The sequence below is a fragment of the Pelecanus crispus genome, chromosome 3, assembly GCF_030463565.1.
Source record: "Pelecanus crispus isolate bPelCri1 chromosome 3, bPelCri1.pri, whole genome shotgun sequence".
Lineage (NCBI taxonomy): Eukaryota > Metazoa > Chordata > Aves > Pelecaniformes > Pelecanidae > Pelecanus > Pelecanus crispus.
Window position 1 is genome coordinate 25,315,911 of NC_134645.1, and position 25,095 is coordinate 25,341,005.

A 25,095-nucleotide genomic window follows, 5' to 3' on the forward strand; every position below is an offset into this window, starting at 1 on the left:
AAGAAAACGCACTGGAGACATGCGGACTGAGGTGATGAGCAGTGTCCCATCCCTGGGTCTGCAGCAGGGTGCTGGCAGAGGGTGGTCAGGGCCACAGCACCCCTGAGCCTGAGGGAACCCTTGAAGGGAAGTGGGGTGCCTGTGACCCTCTCCCTGGTGAGCCCCTTCTTTTCTTCCCAGAGAAGCCGCCTCCCCACCAAAGGTTTGCTCTCCTAGAGGCAGCTGGCATGGGACGCCGAGCCTTTCTAGGGCCTGTTGTCTCCACTCAACGGCCCAGAGATTGTGATTCTCCCCAGGGAAGACCCAGTGACAGCCATTCGTGGACAGAGCCAGGAGCACCTTGGGGAGCCCCTGTGCTCAGCACCGCGCTGCCCAGCACGCCGAGCCTGGGTGGTCTGCGGGTGTTTCCTGGTGCCCGGCAGAGATTAAAGTCCACATCACAAGTTTGTTTCCTCTCTACAAGGAGAGTAGGCTTCGTGCTTCAGTGCTGGGGAAGGGGATGCCATGGCAAAAAAAACCCTCCACCATTTCACGGCACAGCTTGAGACGGAGCCTGTGGCTGAGGCAGCTGGCTGAGCGGGGGAGCTGGAGCTGCTACACAGTGCACAGGAGATGCCCACCCAGCCCTCACAGGTAACCCGCAGGTGCCAAGGACCACAGAGGGGAACCCAGGCTGGGGGTGCTCTCCCTGAGCCAGACGTGCTGTCAGCACACCCTGGGTCCCTTCAGGCCCCAGCCCTGACATTGGTGCTCATTATCCGCCACCACAGTGAGGTGCTGCCAGTATACAAAGAACAAACATGTCGCAATTGTGGTGCCTTCTGTGCTCTCGCCACGGGGTTTTCACTGCTCTCACGCCGCTCCAGGCTGTTCCATTGCACCCGCGTTGGCCACCTGCCACAGGCTGAGGAGCCCAGGCACCTCTGCAGCCTCGTGCTGCTGGGTGAGCAGCACTTGACCCTGGCTACATGCCAGCCCTCAGGCAAGGGGAGATGGCCCGGGCCCTCTGCCACCCGTTCCCGGCACGCAGCCACCACCATCTCTTGGCTGCCCTGTGACTTTACATCCCAGGGAACACCCTGAGCCCTTCCCTAGCTTTCCCTGCCGTAGCTCTGCTACAGTCGTCGCCGGCGCTCCTTTTCAAATCGACACCCCACCTCCCCGGGAAGGGGCTTGGGCACAGCCCTCTGCCACCCAGGAAGGCTGCCCCAGACATCCCTCCACCTCCTTCCCCGGGGCAGGGAGCTGTGGGGCACCCGCCCTCCCGAGGCAGCGCAGCCCAGGAGATGTGCACCATCTTCCTCCCTGTCCTCTTGCAGGGCAGCATGGTCCCGGGCAGGAGGCAGGCACACCAGGGCAGTGCTGTTGTGGGGGCCCCAGCACCCCTTCTCCCACCCCAACCCGGACTGTGCCTCACTCCAGCCACAGCTGCCACAAGCCACTGGTGGCCTGCAGCTGTGGGGGAAAGCACCTGGTTCAGTCTCTCTCCTCCCACATCTTCTTCTCCCTCCTCCACTTCGCCTACTAGGACACCCAGAGCAGCAGAAAACACATCTGCCTCAGCATTTATAAAACTCCCCCCAGTTGCTGTTTTACAACGGGAGCTGGGCAGAATGTCCAGCTGGGCCCAGGCCCCCACATCAGGCTCAGCTCGGGGCTGGGGCCTGCCATCCAGTGCCAGGAAGCTGGTCAGTGCTGGCAGATGCAGGCATGGAGGTCCCTGCTCTCTTGAGGCAGTACAGGAACAGTTCATAGCCCAAGGCCAATCCCAGGGCTGCGGCTGGTGGTAGGAGTTGATTCAGGCCCTCGGAAAGTGGCCGTGGACCAGGTCAGCACGGCTGCAGCACCACAGGCAAGGGGAAAGAAAGCAGGAGATGCTGGAGCCATCGGCAAGGAGGGGGTTCACAGTTGTGCTGCTGTGGCGAGCCGATTTCTTCCCTGGGTGCCTGCACACTCGTGCTGCTCTGCCTGCACACTCAGGCTGCCCAAAGCGTGACAAGGGCAGAGGGAGGCCTGGCTAGGGCAAGACAAACTGAGCTCACACGCTCCTTGCTTGAAAGGGCTAAAAATTCATGCAGGCAGTGGAGCAAGAGGTCGGTGTGTGGAGGGGTGAAGGCAGGGTGCTAGAGGGATGAGCCGGCGTCAGCCCTGGGAGGAGACGATGGGGCGGCTGATGGTGCTGTTTGTTGTCATGGCCGAGAGCTCCCATCTGTAACACACCGATGGGACACACTGAGAGAAAGCATTAACACAGTGCCCAGGGCTGCAGCAGCTCTGCTGCACGTCAGCCTCAGCTGTGGTCTCCAGCCCAGCCTGGCCTAAGGCTGCACGGTGCCAAGGAGGGCCCCAGGCAGCCCTCAGCCAGGGCTGGAGCACCCCAAGGACAGGGAGCACCCGTGGGGTGACCTCCCAGTGAGGCACGCAGTACCTGATGTCGTGGGGAAGGCAGGACTGGTCCAGATTGTACTGAATCACTGCTAGCTTACACAGCGTCTTTAGACTGGGGCCTGTGGAAAGAGGGCAGTTAGCCACAGCAGCCCTCCTCTGGGCACTAGAGGGGGGTCCAGGCATCGTGCAGTCAGTGCCAGAGGAAACAGGGCAGAGCACCCTGGCCACCCCTCTGAGGGGCAGGGCAGGGTGCACACCAGGCACGGCCTGAAGCAGTTTTCTGTGCTCCCACAAGAAGTCTGTGTGAAGGAGCATATGAAGAGCCATAAGCCCAGCTCAGGCCTGCAAGCACAGCTGCACCTCTGGCTGGTCTGCCTTAAGCCGTGTACACCAGCAGAGAGAGCTGCCTGGCTCCGAGAGGCAGGCACCTGCAGCCATGTAGGACACGGTATGGTGCTTCACAGCGGGGCCCGCTCACAGGGCACCTTGTGGCGAGAGGTGCAAGCTGGGCAGGGAGTGCTCACGTACTGAAGTCGAGGATGTAGAGATCCGAGTGATCCATCAGGTCGAATTCATCACCCATTCCCTCCTCTGGACACGGGCTGCAGAAGCCAAGCAAAGTATGTCAGTCAGTGCCAAAATGCTTGTACACCAGGTAGGGTCCCATGGGCCCCTCAAGGGCTGAGCAAGTCCGGGACTGTTCCTGGCCTGCTTGCCCCATGCAGGGACCCTCTGATCCCTCCTGTCCCTCTGCTTCCCCCAGCAGCACCCAAAGCCTTCGCTCTCCCAGCTCCTCACAGAGCAGGCAGAGCTGCACAGAGCCAGGGCTGCCTGGCCGGCCCAGCTCCAGCAGTTTGGCAGAAACACACACCATCGCCTCTGCAAGCCATAGCAGGGAACAGGGGAGCTGCCTGCTTCTCACACACAACCACAGTGACTCCAGCTGCGAGCCTCCCCCTCACCTCACCTGCCTCTCTTACTTTGCTGCACCTCTCCAAGCACAGGTCCCACTCTGCAGGGGATATTCCTTTTCCCTTCTTGTACATTAACCAGCCTCTGGCTGGTTTCACACTCCTCCTTCCCCAGGTACCTCCCAAACCGCTCTTCAACAACGGAGCAACCCTGGGGCCTCCCCCAGAACTGTGTCACCCGCCCTCAGGGCATGAGGAGGGTGCTGGCAAACAGCTGCCTCCAGAGCTGAAGCTTGTTCTGGGGCCCTATTTGCCCAGTAATTTCAGTGGATCTGACCCTCCAAAGAGCTGCACTCAGAGGCAAAGCTGAGCCTCGGGACAAGGCTGAGGATAACCCTGAGCAGGCTGGAGAAGGGATGTTACAGCAGCTCCTGAAGGCAGGCATGCTTGCACAAGCATCTGTCCTGCTCTTCGTGTGATAAACAGGCCCCATGGGCTGCCCCACAGCAGGCAGGCCCAAGCAGACTGGCATGACCCGGAGAACCCAGCACACTGTTGGAGACTAACCAGCTTCACAGCAATGCTGTATCATGGAAGGCTGCCCTAGTAACATGGTAGGAAACATGTACAGATCAAACGGCCTGGGAGAGCAGGGGTCAGCCCATCCCTACCTGGCCCCAAACACCACATAGCCCACACTATGTCTTTTTACAGACCCCAGGCCAGCTTCACCTCATGGCCAAAGGGAGGCATGCAGTTGGAAGTATAAGGATTTGGGAGAACATCACATGGGACAGGCATGTGATGCAGGAAGAATTTGACACCACAAAACAGCACAGTACAAAGTCCAAAAGGCTGTGCTGGTATCCCCAGTGAGGTAGGTGAGATATGCTGGATACCCAAGAGGACTTTTTTCAACATTCTCTAGTTGTGCTGTAGGGCCACAGATCACAGGACCCATCCAGAGATGGTGGCAGACCTAGCAAGTAGCTAGTGGCCATCCAAATTTTCTGCAATCTGGAGAAGCAACAAAAGGAGCCATATGCTTCAGGCAACACTGATGTGCTCTCCCTGCCCACCTGAGCTCTAGCTTCCCAGGGCTGCGTGAAACATTTGCAGACTGCCACATGCCATATGTTATTCATGAGTCATGCCATGGAAACCTGTGAGCTAGGTTCTCCTGTCTGTAAGCTCTCAGGAGCGCTGATGCTGCGAGGGACAGAGGCAGCATGTGCTGTACCACACTGCCCCAGCACTGCAGTGGGCTGGAGTGTGATAGGCCAAGCTGCTTTCTCTGAGGACAATACGGAAGACGCTTTGCAGAAGTTCAACCTTTTCTACAGAGGAGTGAAAGCAGCGGCAGAGAACAAGCACCTGAAGCAGATGCTGAGCTCTTCACCTGGCTTAGTGGCAGCTCTTGCCCACCTTTTCTGCAATAGCTATGTGTACCTGCTGCATTAGCATAAGCACCAGCAAAAACCCACAGGTTAGCAACCTGCAGCCAGGAGAACATTCTATTTTATTAGCTTGCATTCCTCTGACAAGGCCAGCAGCTGGACTGCTTTTGGGTTCTACTGCATGAGCTGAAGTTGTGTGCCAAGCACAACAGCACAAGGTTTGAAACAGATTCTGCCCAGGCACGCACCATTCATTGCTCCAGTTCTCTTGTAGTTAAGATCTACTGCACTTATTTCAGCACAGCCATTGAGATGTTTTAAGAGAAGTATAGAGAAAACAGCTAGGAAACATCTGCATGGCAGCGCAAGCAGACATTTCTCAGTCTGACTGCAGAAATCACTGTGGGCTCCAGCCACAGCTCCCTGGTTGTGCCAAAAAGGGGACAGCAGTTCAGAAGACTGTAACTGAGCGTTTGTCAGGCACTGATCAGTGCAGCAGCCATTTTAAGCCAATTCAAATTTGCTGATACTCCCATCTGATGTTGGTGCTGTTAGCTAGCAAGCAGCTATGACTTCAGGCATTTCTAGGGAACAGCCAGCCTCACCTATGGTTCCCTACCTCTGTGGTCTTGATGGAACAGCCAAAGCACCCAACAGACCACTCACTGCATCCCCTAGCACAGGGAGAGCAGCTTGTGCTGGAACAGCAGTGCTTGGACCAGGGGAAAGCCCTCCCACGGCTGATGGTTGTTTGGAGAATTTGAAAGAAAGGAAACGTGTTTTAAGTCCTGCTTTGGTTTGTGACAAGGCAATTTAGTGTGTCCTCACTGCTTAGCCGGGACCTCATGCAGTGACTTCTCACCCCAGTGTCACTTGCTTCCCCACCTACGACCCACTAAGCCTCACATCTCACAGAATGCGAGACAGTACCTGTCCCCCCAGGTTCCCATAACCCTAGCACAAACTGCAGGGCACAGCTCACTGCTGGCAGGGAAGACCTGTTGCAGATGGGTCACATCTGCCCGGATACAGGCAAGAGCTCCTTTAATTCCACCCTTGTGTGCTCACCACACCACAATCTAATCTCACATCCACGTCACAGGAAACCCTAGACCATCCCTTATCTTTCAAAGGAAAGCCAGCAGGCACCACATCTGTGGTTCTAATCACCAAACTGCAAGCAGCTTCAGGGAAAGCCTGGAGTTCAAGACCAGGAGAGCCACAACTCCAGACACCAGGGTGCAGGGCACCCCTTTGCCAGCCAGAGCCCAGCAAAACTGCTCGTTCCAGCTGCACAGCAACTTGGCATGTTGGCAAATGCTCTTGGGCCCCGCACCAGAGCCCCTGCTCCCTTACCAGATCCAGGCATTTCTAAGCCTTGCCAGGGAAAACACAGCCTCAAGCCAAAGCTGGATCGACATCTGTTCAGCTAAACTGTTTTATATAGCATCCCCTCTCCCCCTTATTCTCCCTTGTGGATGGTCTCTGCAAGCTGAAGTGCTGGTGGGTTTGGGAGGAAACCAGACCAGGGCCGCAACTGTGACACAGCTAACAGGAACACTGAGCTTAGCGCCGCATGACTTCTTGGTCACTTAAATGGGACACAAGTCCCAGGATTGCTGCTGGCCACAGTGAGAGACCACAGCTGGGGCAAAAAGACCAGGCTCTGGGCAGGACTACAAAAGAAACTAAGAATTTGAATGCCACAGGAGTAGGCAGTCTGCAGAAGTGCCTCTTGAACAGTCTACAGCATACGTGAATCCTGTAAGGGAAGGCAGGACGCAGAGGGGTTTTGCCTGCCTGTCCCCCAGTGCTGCTGCGTAGCAAGCTGAGCCTGCCCGCTCTTCCTCCAAGGAGCCCTGCCAGATCCACCGCGCTGTGCGCTCCCCCTCCCCCTTCCCAGGCAGGGGAGCACAGGTCAGGAGGCAGACCACAGACCACAGGGAGTTCTCCATTACAACGACTTCCTGGAAAACTTCTTATCTCGCCAGGCAGCTCCAGAATACACCTGATAACTGATACAGGAAGCAAGAAAAGTCGTCGTGTCATGTCGTGTTGTCGTGTCCCCCCCCTCTGCCCCAGTCTCTCCCCTCCCCGTCTCCCCCTTCCCCAGCCTGCAAGACCCTCCCTCCAGTCCAAGCAGGCTGCATTCCTGGCTGCCAGCAGCTCTTCTTATCCAGAACTAGTGCTGATGAACTAGCTTGCATTGGGGCTGAGCCTGGATTAAGCAACAAGCTGAGTACTGAAGTAATTTGGTGGAGAAGACAAGGCCCTGCTGCGTTGCCTGGCAGAGGTGGACCAAACTCCAAAAAGCTGGCATCAAATTTGTTGTGGTTTGCTAGCATTTCCTAGGAGTGCCTAGGTTTAACATCAGAGTTCAGCTGCTGCTGTAACACAAATCCAGACAGCAGCATCTGAGAGCACCCAAAACTGCCATCAAGCCCTACCAAGTCTCCTACTGTACAGAGCAGCACCCAGTGTCTGTTGAGGAGGCTGGATAAACTCAGCACCTCTGCGTACCTCACCTGCACTGAGCACTCCCTCACACACACACAGAGACATCCTACAACTAAGCACACACCCCTGGCACTCCTGGGGCCTGAAGGCCTGTCCTGGCTTCAGCTGGGATAGAGTTAATTTTCTTCCTAGTAGCAGGCACAGTGCTGTGTTTTGGATTTAGTAGAAGAATGTTGATAACACACTGATGTTTTTAGTTGTTGCTAAGTACTGCTCATGCTAGTCAAGGACTTCTCAGCTTCCCATGCTCTGCCAGGTGCACAAGAAACTGGGAGGGGGCACAGCCAGAATAGTTGATCCAAACTGACCAAAGGGCTATTCCATACCATATGATGTCATGCTCAGTATATAAACTGGGGGGGGGGTTGGCTGGGGAGCAGCGATCGCTGCTCGGGAAACTGTCCGGGTATCGGTCGGCGGGTGGTGAGCAATTGCATTGTGCATCACTTGCTTTGTATATTATTATTATCATCATTATTATATTGTTATTATTATCATTACTATTTTACTTTATTTCAATTATTAAACTGTTCTTATCTCAACCCAGGAGTGTTTCTCACTCTTACTCCTCCAATTCTCTCCCCCATCCCATCGGGGTAGGGGGAGTGAGCAAGCGGCTGCGTGGTGCTTAGTTGCTGGCTGGGGCTAAACCACGACAAGGCCCTGTCACACACTGGTATGGTCAGCCCATCAGCAGAACCTGCCCTGCCTTGTCCTTTGCCCCAACCTGTCTTCAGAAGTATCCCCAAAAAGCCACTGCCAGGGTCCCAGAGAAAGCCCCAAAGCTTTCCAAACCATGTGGAGGGCTGAAAGCATTTTCAGATGTCTCCGCAAGGTAGATGCTGGCAAAAAGGCCTGTGCTCCAGAGCTGCAATTTGTCATTCCAGACAGCATAGAGCATGGTGATGGGCCACTTCCTTTCTTTTAGCAGCTGTTAAGGCTCTTGGCCACATCCAGCTGCCCTGCACCCTGACAGTATCAATTCCAGTGTTTGACAGCTAAATCTTTAACACCAGGTCCCTTTTGTGAATGGAAACTTTGCTAAGGAACACTGGCACAGAAGGGAACGTTGCCTTGTTGTGCATATGGGCTCCTCAAACAGCTCCCAGCTGAGCTGACATCCCACTTCAGCTTGGCAGGCATCACACTTGCCAATGAAAGAAACTCTTGTGGGAGCAGCAGGGCAGCATGTAGGGGAGGATAAGTCAGTCTGAGGTCTGGCTACAGCACAGCAGACTAGGATAATTGTCCTTTTGATGGCAGGATTTCCTCTTGCCTCCCTGCCACCTCTTTCACAGAAAGCTTGATCACTGCACAACCCCTCCTGAACAGGATGTTATATACTTCTGCCTCTACTCGTACAAGAAGTCTTGTCATGTAAAGCTTGTAAAGCACGTGGTGACATCTTCAATCCCCCCCCTTGCTTTTTTCCAGAGGATCCTGAATCTCCATGATTTCTTACACTTGTAAGGTAGACGGACAGTTGCCATGTGCCTCTAAAGTGCATCTGGCTACAGTGTGGGGCAGAGCGTGGAGGGACACTGTGCTGAAGGGAATGACAAACTCTCTCACAGAGCCACGCCACACAACTCACCTGGTGCCTCCAAAGAGAATGATTTTGTCCCCCACTCTGCAGCAGCACTGCCGGCGTCGAGGACATGGGCCTTTCCCCTTGGGCTCAATCTTCGTCCAAGAGAGAGAAACTAAGGGGTGGAAAAGAGTGCAGCAGCTTGTCACAAAAGCCTGGCCAAGACCCAGGTGTAAGCAGGTTACGGATTTAAACAGATCACAGCAAAACTGGAGGCCCACTGCCCCACAGACACCAACTAGCCAACATCCACCCTCTCTGTTGACCTCCTCTTCTTGCTAGCTGCAAAATGATGCACTTCGATGAGGTTGTTACTGAAGTGTCACTTAGATGCCAAGCACAGCCCTGGGGCTCTGCTTGCTGAGACAGGAGTTGCAGGTCGAGGCCTTTTGCTTGCAAAGCCTGAGAGCCAGGACCCACAGGCTGCCGCAACAGCAGGTCAGACATCAGAGGGAGCTGTACAGGGCAGAGCTCCGGGAGCAGGCAGGCAGGCAAGCTCCCTTCCCTGGCACCCTGCTGTGGTCCAGAGCTGGAGGAAGACCCGGGAACCGGCTCCATCTGCTGGCAGCCACTGTGAATGCAGAGCATCCTCGCAGTTGGGGCTGTGGGAGCGTGGGGAACGGAACCAGGCAGAGAAGGCAGCAGCCTTTGTCCTTGCTGCTCTCTGTGGCAAGGATGCTGGGGGGTGATTAATCACTAATGCACAGCACTGAAACCTTCAGGAGCTCTCACACTACCTCATAGATCAGCTCGGGGAACAGCAAGTTGGCTGCTCTAAGGTAACTTTACTATGCAAAGCAATTAGCAAACGGAATCAGTCTAATAGACTGTGAAAAGTGCCTGAGGACCCCAAAACAGCTCACAGTTGACTGATATTCAGGGTACCAGCTCAAGAACCACCCCTTCTGCTTCACAGTTTGACCTGGTATCAAGAGAGTGTGGTATGGTGATGGTATGGAAGCTGGTTTCCCCAGCTTCCCCATATCTGCTTTTCTGCCAACACTTCTGTATATTTAAGAACAAGTCAAAGTTTTGCCAGCCACCCTTTGATTAGCTGTGTCTTTCAGCAATACTTCTTTTTCCACTTTCTAACTGAGATTTGGAGACAGTCTGAGGAATAACAGGGGTCCCAAGCCCGATAGCAAGTTCCTATCAATGCTGTCAGAAGAGCCATTTCCCCCCAGGCAGGCTCCTAGCCCTTGGAGAGTACGCTCATCTGAGCACTCACACTCTTGAGGGCCTTGAGCACTATCACTGAAACAAGTCAAATGCATAAATACCTGGATTGAATTTCCAGAGGTCATGGAAGTGTCTGTTCAGGCGTGCGTTGTAGCCACCAAATACATATAGCTCCCCATTGTAGCTGACTGTGGGGAGTAAGCACAGACATCAGTGTGCCACCCAAGGTAGAGCCCAGCAGGTCCCTGTCCCAACATCAAACACAAAGCAAAGTGGCACTGGTTAACCACCTCCACTTACATCACCTTCATGCGCAGGGTTACACACAAGGCTTTTTAGTGGGCAGCAGCTTTCCACAGAAGCCAGGCTCTGTGCACCCCTTGCTAACCCACATCTCCACCCAGCAGACCAGACACTGCTTCTGAGGCAGGCAGGAATTTCCTTCCGCTGTCCTCCTCTTTCAGCAGACCCATACTCACATGCTGAATGGCTCCGCCGGCCTTCGGGGAGCACTGGACTTGGAGGGGAGTCCAGCCAGGAGTTTGTTTCTGTATCAAATACTTTGATGCGGTTACAGTAGATCTCATTGTTGGAGTGAAATGGCCCAAAACGATCAGCTCTGCCACCAAATACATACATCTTTGTTCCAATGATGGTAGCTGAATGGAAGTCTCTCCAGCGAGCTGGAGTACCCTGCAGGGACAGAGTAAAACAGAACAAGAGAAAGAATGCAGATTACCCAGGAAGATGACACATCTTGATGGGGAAGTTGAGGTGGCTGCCTTCTGGAGAACTTCCCCTCCTGCAGATCCCAGCCACACCAGACAGAAGCTGCAGGACAAGTGTGGGCAGCTATCCCAGAGAATAGCAGATATGAGACTTCCTCCACAAACCAGAGTGAAAAGCAGACACTAACCTTGGCAGAGATTAAAGTCCACATCATGTTTGTGGTGTCCAATTTATGGATATCGTTTGAAAAGCAGTCAGCCTGGAAGACAGCAGGGCAGCCTGGTCACAAAGGGACTGAGAAGCCTGGTCACATCTGGCCCCAGGAAGGACGCTGTCCCTGGAGCATCCCTTTGCAGTCAGTACTGCCTAAGAGACATGGTGCTTCCTCCAAAATGTCATGGTAGGCAGCACACTTATCACTTCGCAAGAGGGATGCAAAGCCTGCTTCTCCTCTAAGGTGTCCTGTCTCTTCCTGCAACTTTCCCATTTATTTGGTGTCCGTCCCACCCCCCACCCCCCCCCACCCCCCCCAGGCTGTCAGGCACTCAATATGTACATTCACAGCAGAACCCTGCCTCCACTCCATGCAAGGACAGAAGAAAGGGGCACTAACGGGACAGTCAAACTGTCTCCGCTAAGGCCACCTGATGAGAGGTAGAAGTCGAGATTACTTCTAGGAAGCTAAACATCCAGAAGCAAATACACTCGGGGTTCTGAAGATCCCACAAAACTTGTCTGCAGCTAGCTGCCTGGAAGAGCCTGCATTCACACGAACAGCACAGACTCCTGCTCCTCCAGGCAGGGAAGATAGCAGCTACAGGCTTGTTTGGTCTTGGTAAAAACAAGCCACATTTGAACTGCTCCTGCTGCTGTAATCAAGATCATGGATTTGGCATGCTGTTGTACTCAGAAGAGGGGGCATAACCCAGGGACTGCCGTAACAGAGCCCCAGCTTTCTTCCAAATAAACAGATGTGACTTTGCACAGCTTTTCTGGAGCCTGGTGATAGGCTGAAATGATATTTACTCACTTCTTAAGATCAAAGCATAAGGATTTGCTCAAAGGAGCATTAGGCACACTGACAGCTAGTGCAGGATGACCTTTGGCTCAAGGTGTTCTTAATGGGAGGACAAGCAAGTGTTTGCTGGAGGGCATTAGCAAGACATTCCCTGTATTCTGTACCTGCTCTCATATGCACCAGATTAGGACAAAACCTCACAGCAACACTGCAGACATTGGAAAGTGATTTTTCTGGCTCAATTATCAGCCAAATTAAAATAGATGTAGATCAGTATGTATTTATTTAAAATGTTATGCATTTAGCTATCTAAATTTGGCTGAGAAACGAGCCAGAAAAAAATTATATATAAAAAAAAATTTATATTTTTACCTCTATATCTCTATATGTTTTGGGGAAGAAAAAACACTCCCACCACTCTTTTAGGCCTACTTTCCCAACGATCTTCTCTGCAAAACAATGAGCATAACCTTGGTAATTAATGCCATAACTTTGCTGAGTTATAAAATGAAAGCAACTACAGATACAAATATGCACCCGAATTTATTCTGCCTCTACCAATGTCCTGGCTAGGAGCACCCTCTTTCCCAAGGGATCGCCAAGTAACAGTTATAGAGACTACTCACCAGCTGTTCATAGCCTCCAAAGACAAACATGCTCTTTGCCAGGACACAAGCTGAGTGCCCATCTCTTGCTCCTGGGACCATTCCAGACACCTTTGGCGTGAACCACTTGTGCGTGTCTGAAACAAAACAGGAGGCAATGCTAAGAAAATACAGTACATGTTGGGATGGGATAGCTCTTTATTACTGTTCTTCATTTCTAAGACAGAAATTCTTCTCTCTTTCACGGACAGCACCTGCTTCTCTGGGGAGGCTGCAAGCTTCTTCAGGCAAGGCTGCAAGCTTCTTCAGGCAAGGCTACCTGCCTGAGCCTCCACAGAGGGGCACAGTGACAGATGTCTCGGCTCCTGGGTACGGCCACTGACTCTGCCCAACCTGACAAACAGCTCACGTTTTAAGTGTGAGTAGTACAGCACTGCTTGAGCAATGTTATTTTTATTGAATCTCTTGCAAAGCCTATTTGCGAGTCACTTATCAACCCTGCCTTTACAATTTTAATTACAATGAAGCAATGATGCTAAGCGGCTCAACTGACCTCACGGCGTGGAGATGCTGACTAACTGACTGAGGAAAAACAGCTCTTGGATCCAGGCAGAAGTCACTTAACCACAAGCTCACCACGTCAACAGAGCTACTGTGCACATCCCTACCTCTGCAGCACAGCTCTCCCTATCTTATCTGTTCCTCTTGTTACATTCTCATCCCCTCTTCAAGGTGAGCCTTCTTCACTCTCCACCCTTCATGGTTCCCTTTGCTCTGCTCCCCATGAGCCTGCACCAGCCAGATTCAGCCACTTAGCCTGCATGCTCCAGGGGCTGGCTTGATTTAGGGGAGGACTTTAAATCCAGCCAGAACCGTTCTCCATGCCAGGGCAACATGGAGCCAAGCCAGCGACTCACTGCCAAGCACAAACAGGCACCTGTCCCAAGAGCCCAGAGGGGCACAGATAAGCCTCGAGGCAGCAGGAGACATTCCCCCCACCCTCTCTAACTGCTGCGAGCTGCCAAGAGCAGGGCTTATTTCAGGAAGCAGTAACATCGGAGCCAAAGCAACATTCTTCACGAGGATAACTCCTCTGAACTTGGCCTGCAGCCACAGCTATCCACCTAGGTTCCAGCTGGAACCACACAAAGGGTCTTGCAAGGTCAACAGAATCCCTGGGCAGCCTCTAGTGAGAAAACTGCAGCAGCTACCAAGCTCCTTTCCTTCATGGGGCTCCTTCCAAGCCCAGTCACATGGTAGCAGCAAGAGCTCACCCAAGAGCAACATGTCAAATTAGAGATGGAAAAGACCGACCTGTGATATGCTCGGCACCCCAGGGGACAAAATTGCACTCAGCCAGGACTTCATCCAGCCTGATGTGACTCCTACAGTGGAACTTACACCACAAGCACAGGCCTGTGACTGCCAGCCTCACTTTCCAGGATTGGCAGGGAACAGGCACAGCATGTACAGACAGCTGCAGAGGGTTTGGACCAGGGCTGAATTCTGGCCTTTCTGTTAATTTTCACTTAATGCTAAAGCACTGGTGTTGGCAGAGAGACCAGGCAGCTCCCACTACAAGGCCTCTGCGTAGGCAGAAGTTTACTGGTGGCTTCCCAGTGGCACGTGTCAGGGGAAGGGGGAAACCCTGTGGCCAGAGAGCAGGTCCAAGCTGTGAGACATTTCCTGGCAAAGAAGGGAACACATGATCAAGCACCAGAGCAAGCAGTTTCCTTGGAAGTCCTGCAAGCCAGTTATTGGTCAGTATTTAGATGGACTTGCCTCCAGAATCCAGATGTACTCCCTTCCTTTCCTGACACTCCTGTCCACCCAGCTCCTGATGGTGCCTGTTCTCCCCCGGTGCTCCAGCAGCACTATGGAGAAGCCAACCTAAGGGCTCAAGGAGTTTATCTTTCAGGTTTATCTAACTTGACTCATGCCTTCCCTTATTTTGCCATCCTGTCCCTGAAGACTTCTGTGTTTTATTCTCCACCCTCCTTCATGCTGTCAGAAAGAAGGACCACATTGGAGAGGAACCACAATCTTCGAGAGCTCTAGCCCCTTCTCATGGCAACCTTCAGCCACAGTTAAGGAATAATAATAATACATCACACAGAGAGAATGCTTCAGTTGTAGTTACTATCAGAGAGAGCACACAAAGCTGACAGAAAAATTAAAACCAGTTTGACTATTAGACAAGCTTGGTAATCTCTGTTCAAAGGCTTTTAGAGTCAAGTGCGCAGACACACTGGCCACCCTGCTCCCTTTCTAAACCTGCTAAAACAGCCAGCAACACCAATTCCCCATTTGCACCATTTCCTCCAGACTGTCACTTTGTAGAGAGACCGAGGGACAGGAAAACAAGTTGGAGAGCAGTGTGGTGTGGCAGAGAGAAGGTCTCATCACGAGCAGCTGTGACAAGGAGGAGTGAGAAGCTGGAACTTACTGACATCAAAGGCATAGAGCACGTTGCAGGCTCCCTCAGTGTCGTTGCGACCACCCCATATGTAGACGGTGTCATCTATGAGCACTGCTGAGTGCCCATACCTCATGTAGGGCACCTCTCTCACATGGTCTTGGCTGTTTGTCCACACTGGAGGCAGCTTGATCCAGCGCAGAGACACTGAAAGCACAAGTTTGAGCCCATGTCAAATGCTAAGCCCACTCCATGTCATTACAGGTCACAACCCATCCCGCATGGTGCTTTTTTCCCCCCCTATGCCAAGGTGCAGCAGCAGTCTAGTAAGCAAGACAAAGCTGTGTCTGACCCTGAGTAGGAGCTAGTTAAGGAATACAGAAGCACAGTTTTCCACAGGCCTCCATCACAGATGAGACTAGAGGAAGTACTGGAGGACCAGAGGACTCTGAGCAGAAATAGGCTCCATTTTGCATCAATTACACTGAAGAGATTTCCACTCTGGCTCATCCTGGACTGCAAGTGAAGGTACAGCACACACTCATAAAATAAAAATAGGAAAAGGAAAAAGAAAAAGTGCAGAGGTGATAATGAATGCAGACACTACTTCAGGCTAGTGACATTTTTGAAGACACTCAAAGCTGGAAGAATGGGCAGCACAGGAATAATTCACTGCAGCAACATGCAAGGGAACACACCTGAAGGCATCAGTTGGACTTGGAGTAGTGCAGTTTAAGTAAAGCAATACAGCAGCTTTGTAGGAACAGGGTTTGTTTGCTTTTGCTTTGGTTTTTTTTTAAGCTTTAGATGAGACAGCTGTCTGTCTCCTTTACCCCTGTCCATACCCGAGTTCTCCCTGCTAACTTGTGTTACTAATAGGAGTTCCTTGTGATTACAGGTGCTCCTTCCTGGCAGCCTGCGTGTCACGTTCAACAGCAGCCAGAGGGGTCAACAGGTATTAGAGGGTTTAATGACAGTGCAAGAGTCACAGTGAGTATTACATGGCCATTACATAATAGCACCCAGGCACCCTCCCTTTACCATGCATACAGCCTCCAGTTTTGTTTTCAACACAGAGATAACACAAAGCATAGCAGAAAACAGTCTGCAGTTTCCCTGAAATACTAACATATGGAAATAGAAAGGGTGAGGCACCTTAAAAGGCGAGCACCTACGCCAGAGGCAGAAAGGGCACTGAGGAAGCACAGACAATGCTAAAGTCAAGCTAGATGGGATGTTTCCTACCTAAAACACAGTCGTCTTCTTTAGAAGACTGAAAGAGATCATCCAAAATCTGGTATCTGGGCTTAAGCACCAGAACCTGGCAATACTAACTGAGCAAGGGCTTGGGAAGCCAGCGTCACCTCTCACGTGGTGGCTGCAGCATCATGACACTTTAATATGTGGGAGTGGTAAGAAGGGAAGACAACGCAAGAGCATTCCTTTGGGCATGGTAATTATGCTTCCACCATAAGAGCAGTGCTCTACTGGCACGTTTTACAAGCTGCAATGTTCAACTGTCTTAAGCGCGAGAGCCCAGTCTCTCTGGATAGAGACAAATGTCTTTGTTCACAAGATTCGGAGCTACACTCCCCTCTACACTGTGAGCAGGTCACCCTGGCAGCCCTGTGTAACCAACGCCTTTATCCACTACTGCACAAGTCAGTCTTCGCCACAGTCAGATTTAGAGGAGTGAATTCACTGTATCTTACAGACAAACTAGTTTTATCTACATGCCATGTGTATGTTAGGAAAGTGTTCAGTGTGCTGTCCAGTCTGCAAAACTGTTCATTGGTTCTCTGCTCTTGCCTGATCCACCCAAGCATCTGTTTTCAACCCCCTGCCTAATTATAGGGAAATACTTCATGGACCAGCTCAATAACCTTTTCAGTTCAAAGAGCACTGAATCAAGAAATACAGCCTCTCCCAGCACGGTCATGGCTCCAACTCAGCCTCCTGACAGATACTGGCTACCCTACACAAACTGCTCCAGCTCCAGATGCTTTTCTAAGCCACATTGTGAATCCGCATGATGGCTGCTGCCAAAATGGGAAGGCCTCCATCCTAGCCACATGCCTCTACTGACTCCATCATGCTGGCAGCAGTTGTCAGCTGCACTCACAGGGAAACAAGCTCGGGAGACTAAACCTGGAGACTTAACCGAGTGCACTGTCTCCCACCCTACCCCTTCCACACTAGGGGCCGCTGAGCATGGTCATGCTGCAAACTGGATGGGGGACCTGAGCCAGCTAAACGCTGCTTCTTTGCACCTAGTTGAGTTAGCGTTCACAGAGAACAAGGACAAAACAAGCCATTGGCTACATGGTTACTTCTAGTGAGTCCTTATCCTAGCAGTCTGCTGACCTACAGCCCCTCTGTTCCCTGCCCCTGAAGCTGAAAATACAGGGCTGCACAAGGGAAGAGCTCCTATCTACACTGATAACTTTTCTGGAAATTAGAGTCAGACGGCATGTTACAGCGTGTAACATGTTAAGCAGCAGCGGGTAAGAAAACTAATAACCGAGCCTAGCAAGCCACTCCTTTGTGCACCACAAGGACAGATTTACCTGCATTGAAAACATGGACGTCAATCTGCCGCAGACTCTCATAGTCTTCTCCAGAACAATATCCGCCAAAGGAATAGACCTTGTGCCCGACGGCCACAGCCGCGTGGTTCACCCTCCGCGGCCCACCTTCCAAGTGCACTGCCCACCGTAGCATTCCTCCCTGCAAGGCAGTCTTCAGGGCCCCTAGCGACACAGCTGCATGCTTCCTGGGACACCTCGAAGTCACTTGGCTGCAACATAGAATCACAGAATGCTTTGGGTTGGAAGGGACCTTTAGAGATCACCTAGCCCAACCCCCCTGCCGTGAGCAGGGACACCTTTAACCAGATCAGGTTGCTCAGAGCCCCGTCCAACCTGACCTTGAATGTTTCTAGGGGTGGGGCCTCTACCACCTCTCTGGGCAACCTGTTCCAGTGCTTGACCACCCTCATTGTAAAAAACTTCTTTCTAATGTCTAGTCTAAATCTATTCTTCTTGAGTTTAAATCCATTATTCCTTGTCCTGTCACAACAGGCCTTGCTAAAAAGATTGTCCCCATCTTTCCTATAGGCCCCCTTTAAGTACTGAAAGGCTGCAATAAGGTCTCCATGCAGCCTTCTCTTCTCCAGGCTGAACAACCCCAACTCTCTCAGCCTGTCCTCATAGGAGAGGTGCTCCAGCCCTCGGATCATTTTGGTGGCCCTCCTCTGGACCCGCTCCAGCAGGTCCATGTCCTTGTGCTGGGGGCCCCAGAGCTGGACGCAGTACTCCAGATGAGGTCTCACCAGAGCAGAGTAGAGAGGCAGAATCACCTCCCTCGACCTGCTGGCCACGCTGCTTTTGATGCGGCCCAGGATACGGCTGGCTTTCTGGGCTGCAAGCACACATTGCCGGCTCATGTCCAGCTTTTCATCCACCAGTACCCCCAAGTCCTTCTCCACAGGGCTGCTCTCAATCCCTTCATCTCCCAGTCTGTATTGATATCAGGGGTTGCCCCATCCCAGGTGCAGGACCTTGGACTTGGCCTTGCTGAACCTCATGAGGTTCACAGAGGCCCACGTCTCCAGCTTGTTCAGGTCCCTTTGGATGACATCTCATCCTTCTGGCGTGTCAATGCATTTTAGCATTTAGAATGCTAAAATAACATGATCCATCTCGCAGGCCTTCCTGTCTTCCTTGAATGCCATCTACAAAGGTCACATTGCTGTATCCTCACTCATCTGCCTCCCAGCTGGAGATGGTTTTACTCTCCCCTTGGGAAGGAGACACAAGGCAGGTACCATAACCTGAGCAAGGTTTGGAAGAGCAAGTAGAGATGCCCTCGCATACAAAAAAAAAAACTAGGGGTGGCTGTACAGGCAGCCCAAGCTAAGCACCTTTGGCAAAGGCAGCCAAGTGCTGCACACTCAGCCGTGCCCTGGTCATGTACACATCATGTACATGCCAGAACAACTTGTCCACATGAATGAAAACACACAGTGAGAGCCAATTGTGAAGGTGAAAAGAACAGAGCCAGAGGGAAGAGAGCGTGCTTTTTGGATCAGTCATGAAAAACAGCAGAGGAAAATATTTAAAAAAAAAACACCCAACAAAAAACCCCAAGGAACCACCCCCACATAAAGCAACCGACTCCCCAGTACGGGAGTGGACTACAACACTAGTATCTGGACTCATGGATTTGAGCACTAGGGTCCAGCTTAAACACGAGAGAACAGAAACCCCCTAGTCTGGGGAGAAAGCTCTTTGCTAATGATCAAAATAAGGCCTTCTTCTCCTGCAGCAAATCCAGGCATAACTATGAAAATTTTGTAACATCACATCTTAGTTAAGAAACTGATATGCTTCACACTTCAAACAGATGGCTTAGATCAGCTCTTAGAGAAGTCACTGCCGCTGATTTTTGCAGAGATTCTCCTTTGGATCTAAGGATCTACAGCACAGTCCTTTCTGGGTGCTCCTGAAAAAGTGGGTCAGCTCAATTCTTTAACAGTTTTCCCCCAGCTGAAAAACAGCCATTAAAAGAGACATCAGTGTTTCAGACAGCCTAAGGAAAATTCTCTTTTTTTATTGCTTGCTTCTAGCCTCTTGGAAGACACAGTCAGCACGCTCCCACCCCACAGCCAGTTTTAGCATTCGCAGAACACAAAGAAATTTGCGGATGCCTTAGAATGAGGACTAAAACTCCTACACATTTTCTCTCTCCCTTTTCTTTTTGGAAAGTAGTGAGTTTTCATGAGGAGAACTTTCCTCCCATTTAAAGTTTCTTGCTGCTCTCCAGCTACTTCAGAAGGGGCAGCGCCATGCTGCTCTGCTCCAGTTGGCCTCCCCCGGCCCTTCAGCCAAGCAGAACCACCGCTCACAACCAGGCACCTGTACGGCCCGCCAGCAGCCTGAGCGCCACAGCATCTGGCCCACCTGCACACTCCCATTTTATGCCCACCTGAGGAAAGAGTCAGAGATGACGCCCAACAGGGAGCTCCTGGCATGGAGCACAGCTCAGGCTTCCGGCTCCAGCCATGCATACTACAGACATTTCAAAAGCATCCAGAAAACAGTCACCTCATTCCAGAACTCCTAAGTCTCAGCAAAATTTGAAAAATTTATTTTTCAAGTTATTTCTTTTTCAAGTTGTTCCCAAAATAGAGATTAGCAGCGAGAGCATGCTCTGTACCTGAAAGTTACAGCAACAGGACATGTGCAAAGTCCTAACAGAGAGCATCCTGCAATCTTACTTGTAACAGATGAGCACAGACCAAGGAGTCCCTCCCGCGAAGCCACTTCTTCCTGCAGCGACCACCGTAACCTGAATTGCAGTCAGCAACCCAAGAAAGTCACATCAAGCTTTTCTCCAGCAGAGCTGCTCCAGAAGGGCCCAGGAACAGCCCCTCTCTGCTACAGGCCGTGCTTCACTGTATGTCTGGGACCACCCCAAATTCTAATCTAGCAGGTTTGGGTCTTGTTTTTTAAATTACTTTTTTTTTTTTTTTTTAAGCCAGGCAGCAGCTCTTGTGTAAATCCTCCACAAAGCTACAGAATAGATGAGTTTCCATGGAGACCACCAAAGTCACCTTTCAGGCTATTTTGAAGGCTTCACATATCTAAATCTGTTTCCTGCCTCAGTCATGAGTTATCACTGAAAAAAATCTAACCAATATTTTCCTCAAAATCAATTCTTGGTTAAGTGATTCTGTAAGAGACTCCTCAAGGAGCTTAACTGGACTTTATATCCAGCATCAATATTTTCAACACCCTTCAGACTGAGCCCAATCCTGGAAGATTAAGAGGATGAATCTTACTTCCAAGTTCTCCACTTGGCTCCTCCTGGGGGAGAGGAGCACAGCAGCCTGGCATGGCAGCAGACATCGTACCAAGCCGCTTGCCTTTTTTGCCAGAAGGTTTGGGAAAACCCTTCTTCATCCTTGGGAGTTCGCTCAAGCCATGTGCCGAGGAGCATGCTGCTGCCAGAGCAGGACACCGGTCCTTTCACTCCAACAGGAGCCGGCTACTCTGCCTGAAGAATTTCATAATTAAGATTAGTCATAGGAACACAGGAAACAAAGGCTGCACATCCCAAGAGGTTAATCTGGTCAACTGAGAGGCAACAGCTCAAGGCCCAGCTGCTTACACTGTAGGAAATGATGTTGTAGCAACAGTGTTGCAATGTTGTTTCCTACAACTACAATTGCTGGGAAACATTTTTCCAGAGATCAGCCCTTCCCAGGAGGGCAGGTGGCTGTACGCAGGCCCGGGCCAGTGGCAATGGGGTTGAAGTTGGCTGCCCTCCACCTTGGCTGGGGATGGGGATGCCCCTTCAGAGCAAACACCAAGGTTAGCCGGCACAGCCTCTCGCTGCCGCTCGTCAGACCCAGGGCACACAGAAACACTCATTTGCTTTAGGAAAAGAAAACAATCAGAAGCGTGAGGCAATACTTACAGGATCATATGTTAAAAAACAAAGGAAAACATGGGATTTAACAAGCTGCCAGGGTTTTTCCAAACCCAAGTGCTCTTCTCTACACTGTAATAAAAACATCCAGCCAGACTCCATCTTCCTCTTCTGCCACTGGCCACAACCCTACCCCGAAACTGTCACAACATCTTCTAGCCTTCACCAAGCACTTTTTCCCCCCTTCTCAGCCATGCACAGGCCCACCCCCCTCTTCTCCCTGCACAGCTCCACAGCCTCGTCTCCTGAGGACCCCCCACTCCTCCCCACACTTTCTGCATCCAGCTCCAGCCTCTCTCCTCTCCTGCCTTCTTCTGAAATCATTTCATTAGAGCCATCTTCTGTCCCAAAGTAAATTTTCCTCCTGCAATTCCCCTCTCTGCACTATCTGCAAATATGAGTTAAACACATAAAAAACACAGAAAAAGTTATTTTCTGTCCTACAGCTATGCAAGCTGTTAAGTTCTATTTCAGGTTTTGACTTCCAATGATAATTTGTATGATATGAATGAAAACATAAATACACCACTTTCCAACCTCATTCCTATGAGGACTTCTTAATAGAAGGCATTAATACACTTGACATTAGGCAGTGTGCCTTAGATTTCTTTAAGGAGTACACAGGGCACAGCCGGGGGGGGGAGAGGGGAACAGCAGAATCGATATGAAACAATTTACTAACAATTTCCCCCAACTGTACAATATTAAGTTATGGATTCATGCAGACACTGAGCTAAGCATGCGTCCCTTTTCTGGATCCTGCTGAGCCACTCCTTTCCTCCTCAGAGCTGCACCTCTTTTAGACCAGCCTGCACAGTTCATCCGCACCCACAGCAGAAGCTGGTTGAAGGTCCAAGGAATCTCCTTTGACTGATTCAGCATGTCCAGCTGGAATCATGCCCCAGCAGCCCCAGGAACTATGACCATATACTTATATGGAGACCAAAAAGCTCCATCAAAACAAGCACAAGTTTCTTATACAGTGAGAGAAGAGATTTTCTAGATGAAACAAAACCAAAGAAACTGTACTCCCACATGCTCCGTTAGCTCAGCATACACTCGCTCACCTTCGATCGGGAAGCTCTGGCTGTCTCTCTTCCCCAGTCTCAGCTGGGAGAGATGACACGCGGAGCATCCCGACCACCCGCACACATGCACTTGGGGTGTCCTTTGCAGGAGGGCACATATGCTTCTGTTCAAGCCACCGCTTGCTTTCACTGACACACATGTCAGCTTCCCACTTCACCTCTCCAAAAACTAATAGATCTTTCCATTTCATTTCGCACTCACGCAGGCAGCAATCATGCAATCTTCACAACTCCCCATTTCCCTGGTCTGGCATAATCTATCCAGAGTTACTGTCAAGCACAGAGAATGCAGAGAAATTTGGGTTGAAACCCTGGTAGGTCCTGTCATTAATTGCCAGGAATAAGAACATTTCTAAAAATCAGGTTACACTTTACCTACTGTTGAAGTACCTGGTGCTGATGATGCTGGAAATTAAGCAAGCACAGCAAGGAGTTGCTCCTCTGCCACTAAGCACAGGGAGGCTAAAATTAAAAAGTGCTCAAAATAACCTGCTGTGGTCCCACAGAAATGCCTGAAGCCCTCCACCGACTGTGCACAGCACCACAAACCTAGGTACACACTTCCAGAGTAAGTGTTGCAACAACAGCCGTGGGGTGACTGCAGTCTGTCTCTGTTGCTGCAGCCAGGCATGACACCTGAGCACAAGTGGAAGCTCACAAGTTTGTTACCAGAGAAATAGCTATGGACGTCCTTCAACACCTCCCTTGTTCTTTGTCAGCACTGAATCCAGCAAAGGGAGTGCAACAATTCACCCGAAGCGTTTCTCTGCTAAGCAAGGGAACAACCAGATTGTAAGTCAGCTCTGCATTCTTCAAATACAGCACCTGTAGACAACACTCCTAAATCTCTGGCTGTGCTGTTGTCTGAAGATGCACATAATGCCTGAAACAACCTTCATCCTAACCGCCAAGCTTACACCTAACAAGGGTCTACCAGCACAGCACATAGCCATCTGAGATCACCAGAAAAAATCAATCAATAATTTCTCACTAGCATACCTTCCAAAACTGTTGTGGTGACTTGAGAAAAGTGGCATAGATGAGGAGGGCGGGGGGAGTAATTATGGTTTTTACAGTCAGATTTTTCAGCTGTTTGTTCTATTTGCTTTAGACTTTCTATTTTCAATCCCTGCAATTAACTATGAAAACATTTCATTTGAGGAGACGGAAAGCTACTGACCATCTCCAAGTACAGCAGCTGCATGATAGTCTTGGAACAAAAACATATATCCTTGGATTCACTTCTTTGTGCAAAGAGAGCTCACTGGGCTGCCTCATTCCTCTACACACACAGAAAGAAACCTAGAGCCATTTCTGAAAGCTGCTCAGATTAGCCTCGCTGCAGTCAATTCCCACAGCAAGGGGAAGAAACACAGCAGAAAGGGGGCTCGCTCCGTCACCCCCAGAATCACAGCACCACCCCAAGCAGAGCAGCCTACCGTCCCTGCAAAGCCGCTCTGGAGAGCGAATCCTACCGTGTGGCTGCCTCAGTCCCGTCTCCCAAAAGATACCAGCCACAAGGTTTAGTAACACTTAAAATAGCCCAGCCAGCTCACAGCAGTCCATATAGACAGTTCTATTTCAAGCACGTCCAACTTACTGTTAGAGACAGCACGAGAACAACCCGCTTTCTTCACTCATGCTTGACATTTATCTGATGCTTTGACTATTTTTGCTAAGGCAGTGTGAAATTGCAAGCTTGCACATTCAGCAGCTTGGACACTCGCAACGCAATTCCAGCGCCAGTAAACTAGACGGTGCTAGAACGGCCCCTGAGCTTGTTAACCGAGACCGATCTGGAAGCTCGTGTTAGACAGGGGGGGCTCGGGCAGAAATTTATTCCAGCGTCCCTCCTTGCAAGATAGCAGCACCGCCTCCTTATTTTTACCCAAATATTTTGCCCGCCGCTGACTTGTTTTTGCCCAAAGCCCAGCTAAGGTTCTGCACCGACCGAGCTGACTTCTCCCCTTCCTCACCTTGCCTCCCAAACCCCACTGCCGCTTCCCTAGAGTGCGCCGAAGTTTCGGAGATATTCCTCGACCCTCTCTCCCCGGCCAGGAATTTTGTCTCGGTCTCTGGCCGCTGTCAGGCTGCTTCTGCCACGCCAAGGGCAGCCCCTGGGGGGGAGCAGGCTCAGGGCAGCCGAGCGGACAGCTTGCTAACCCGGCGTGAGCCCAGCAAGCGGGCTGGAGCCGCACAAGCCCGCGGGGACGGAGAGAGAAGGCCCGGCGGCGGCTGCACCAGGGCGAGGAGGAGGAGGAGGAGGAGGAGAAGGAGGAGGAGGGGGGGGGGGGGGCAGCCGTCCCGGCAGGGACCGCCAGCGCCCGGGGCAGGAGGGGGCGAGCGGTGCCGGCCGGCCGCCGCCACACGGGCCCCTCGGAGCCGCCCCGCGCCTCCCACCGAGGGCAACCGGGGAGGGCGGCGGCCCCGCGCCCCCAGCCCTCACGGAGGGGCTCGGCAGCAGCTGCAGCCCCCCGCTCCCGGGCCCGGCCCAGCTCCCCGGGAGGGCGGCGGGGGCGGCCCGCTCCGCTCCGCTCCTCCCCACCCCAGCGGCCGGTCCCTCTCAGCCCCAGTCCCGTACCTGGCGGTGGAAAGGCGACCTAGCAACCCCGCTCCAACGGCCGCGCCCGCTGCTCCCTGGGACTTGTAGTCCGGCGCCGCCCCGCCCACCCGGGACTGCGGGCGCCCTCCCCCGCCGGGGCGTCACTGCCCCGCGGGGCCCCTCCGGGGGTGCCGGGCCCAGGCCCCCCTCGGCGGTGGCGCCCGC

General features: G+C 51.9%; 1 protein-coding gene across 1 annotated transcript; it reads right to left on the reverse strand.

Annotated features, from left to right (window-relative positions):
* Window positions 1-1,553: 1,553 nt before the first annotated feature.
* On the reverse strand, window positions 1,554-24,939 carry KLHDC3 (kelch domain containing 3). The gene is made up of 11 exons (XM_075706812.1): window positions 24,910-24,939; window positions 17,316-17,545; window positions 14,779-14,955; window positions 12,354-12,469; window positions 10,897-10,968; window positions 10,460-10,673; window positions 10,082-10,168; window positions 8,808-8,916; window positions 2,917-2,990; window positions 2,429-2,507; window positions 1,554-2,209 (listed from the first exon to the last, which is right to left on the reverse strand). Exons 2-11 carry the CDS (start codon window positions 17,467-17,469, stop codon window positions 2,143-2,145), a joined length of 1,149 nt encoding a protein of 382 aa, XP_075562927.1. The 5' UTR covers window positions 17,470-17,545; window positions 24,910-24,939; the 3' UTR covers window positions 1,554-2,142.
* Window positions 24,940-25,095: the final 156 nt, after the last annotated feature.

Bases quoted from the DNA above. Each gene is read 5' to 3' on its own strand.
- KLHDC3 (XM_075706812.1), bottom strand. From the start codon at position 17,469: ATGCTACGGTGGGCAGTGCACTTGGAAGGTGGGCCGCGGAGGGTGAAC. The intron at 12,470-14,778 runs GTAAGTTCCAGC...GTTTTGTTTCAG, and splicing joins GCTCTATGCCTTTGATGTCA to ACACGCACAAGTGGTTCACG. The intron at 10,969-12,353 runs GTGAGTAGTCTC...GCTGTCTTCCAG, and splicing joins TTGGAGGCTATGAACAGCTG to GCTGACTGCTTTTCAAACGA.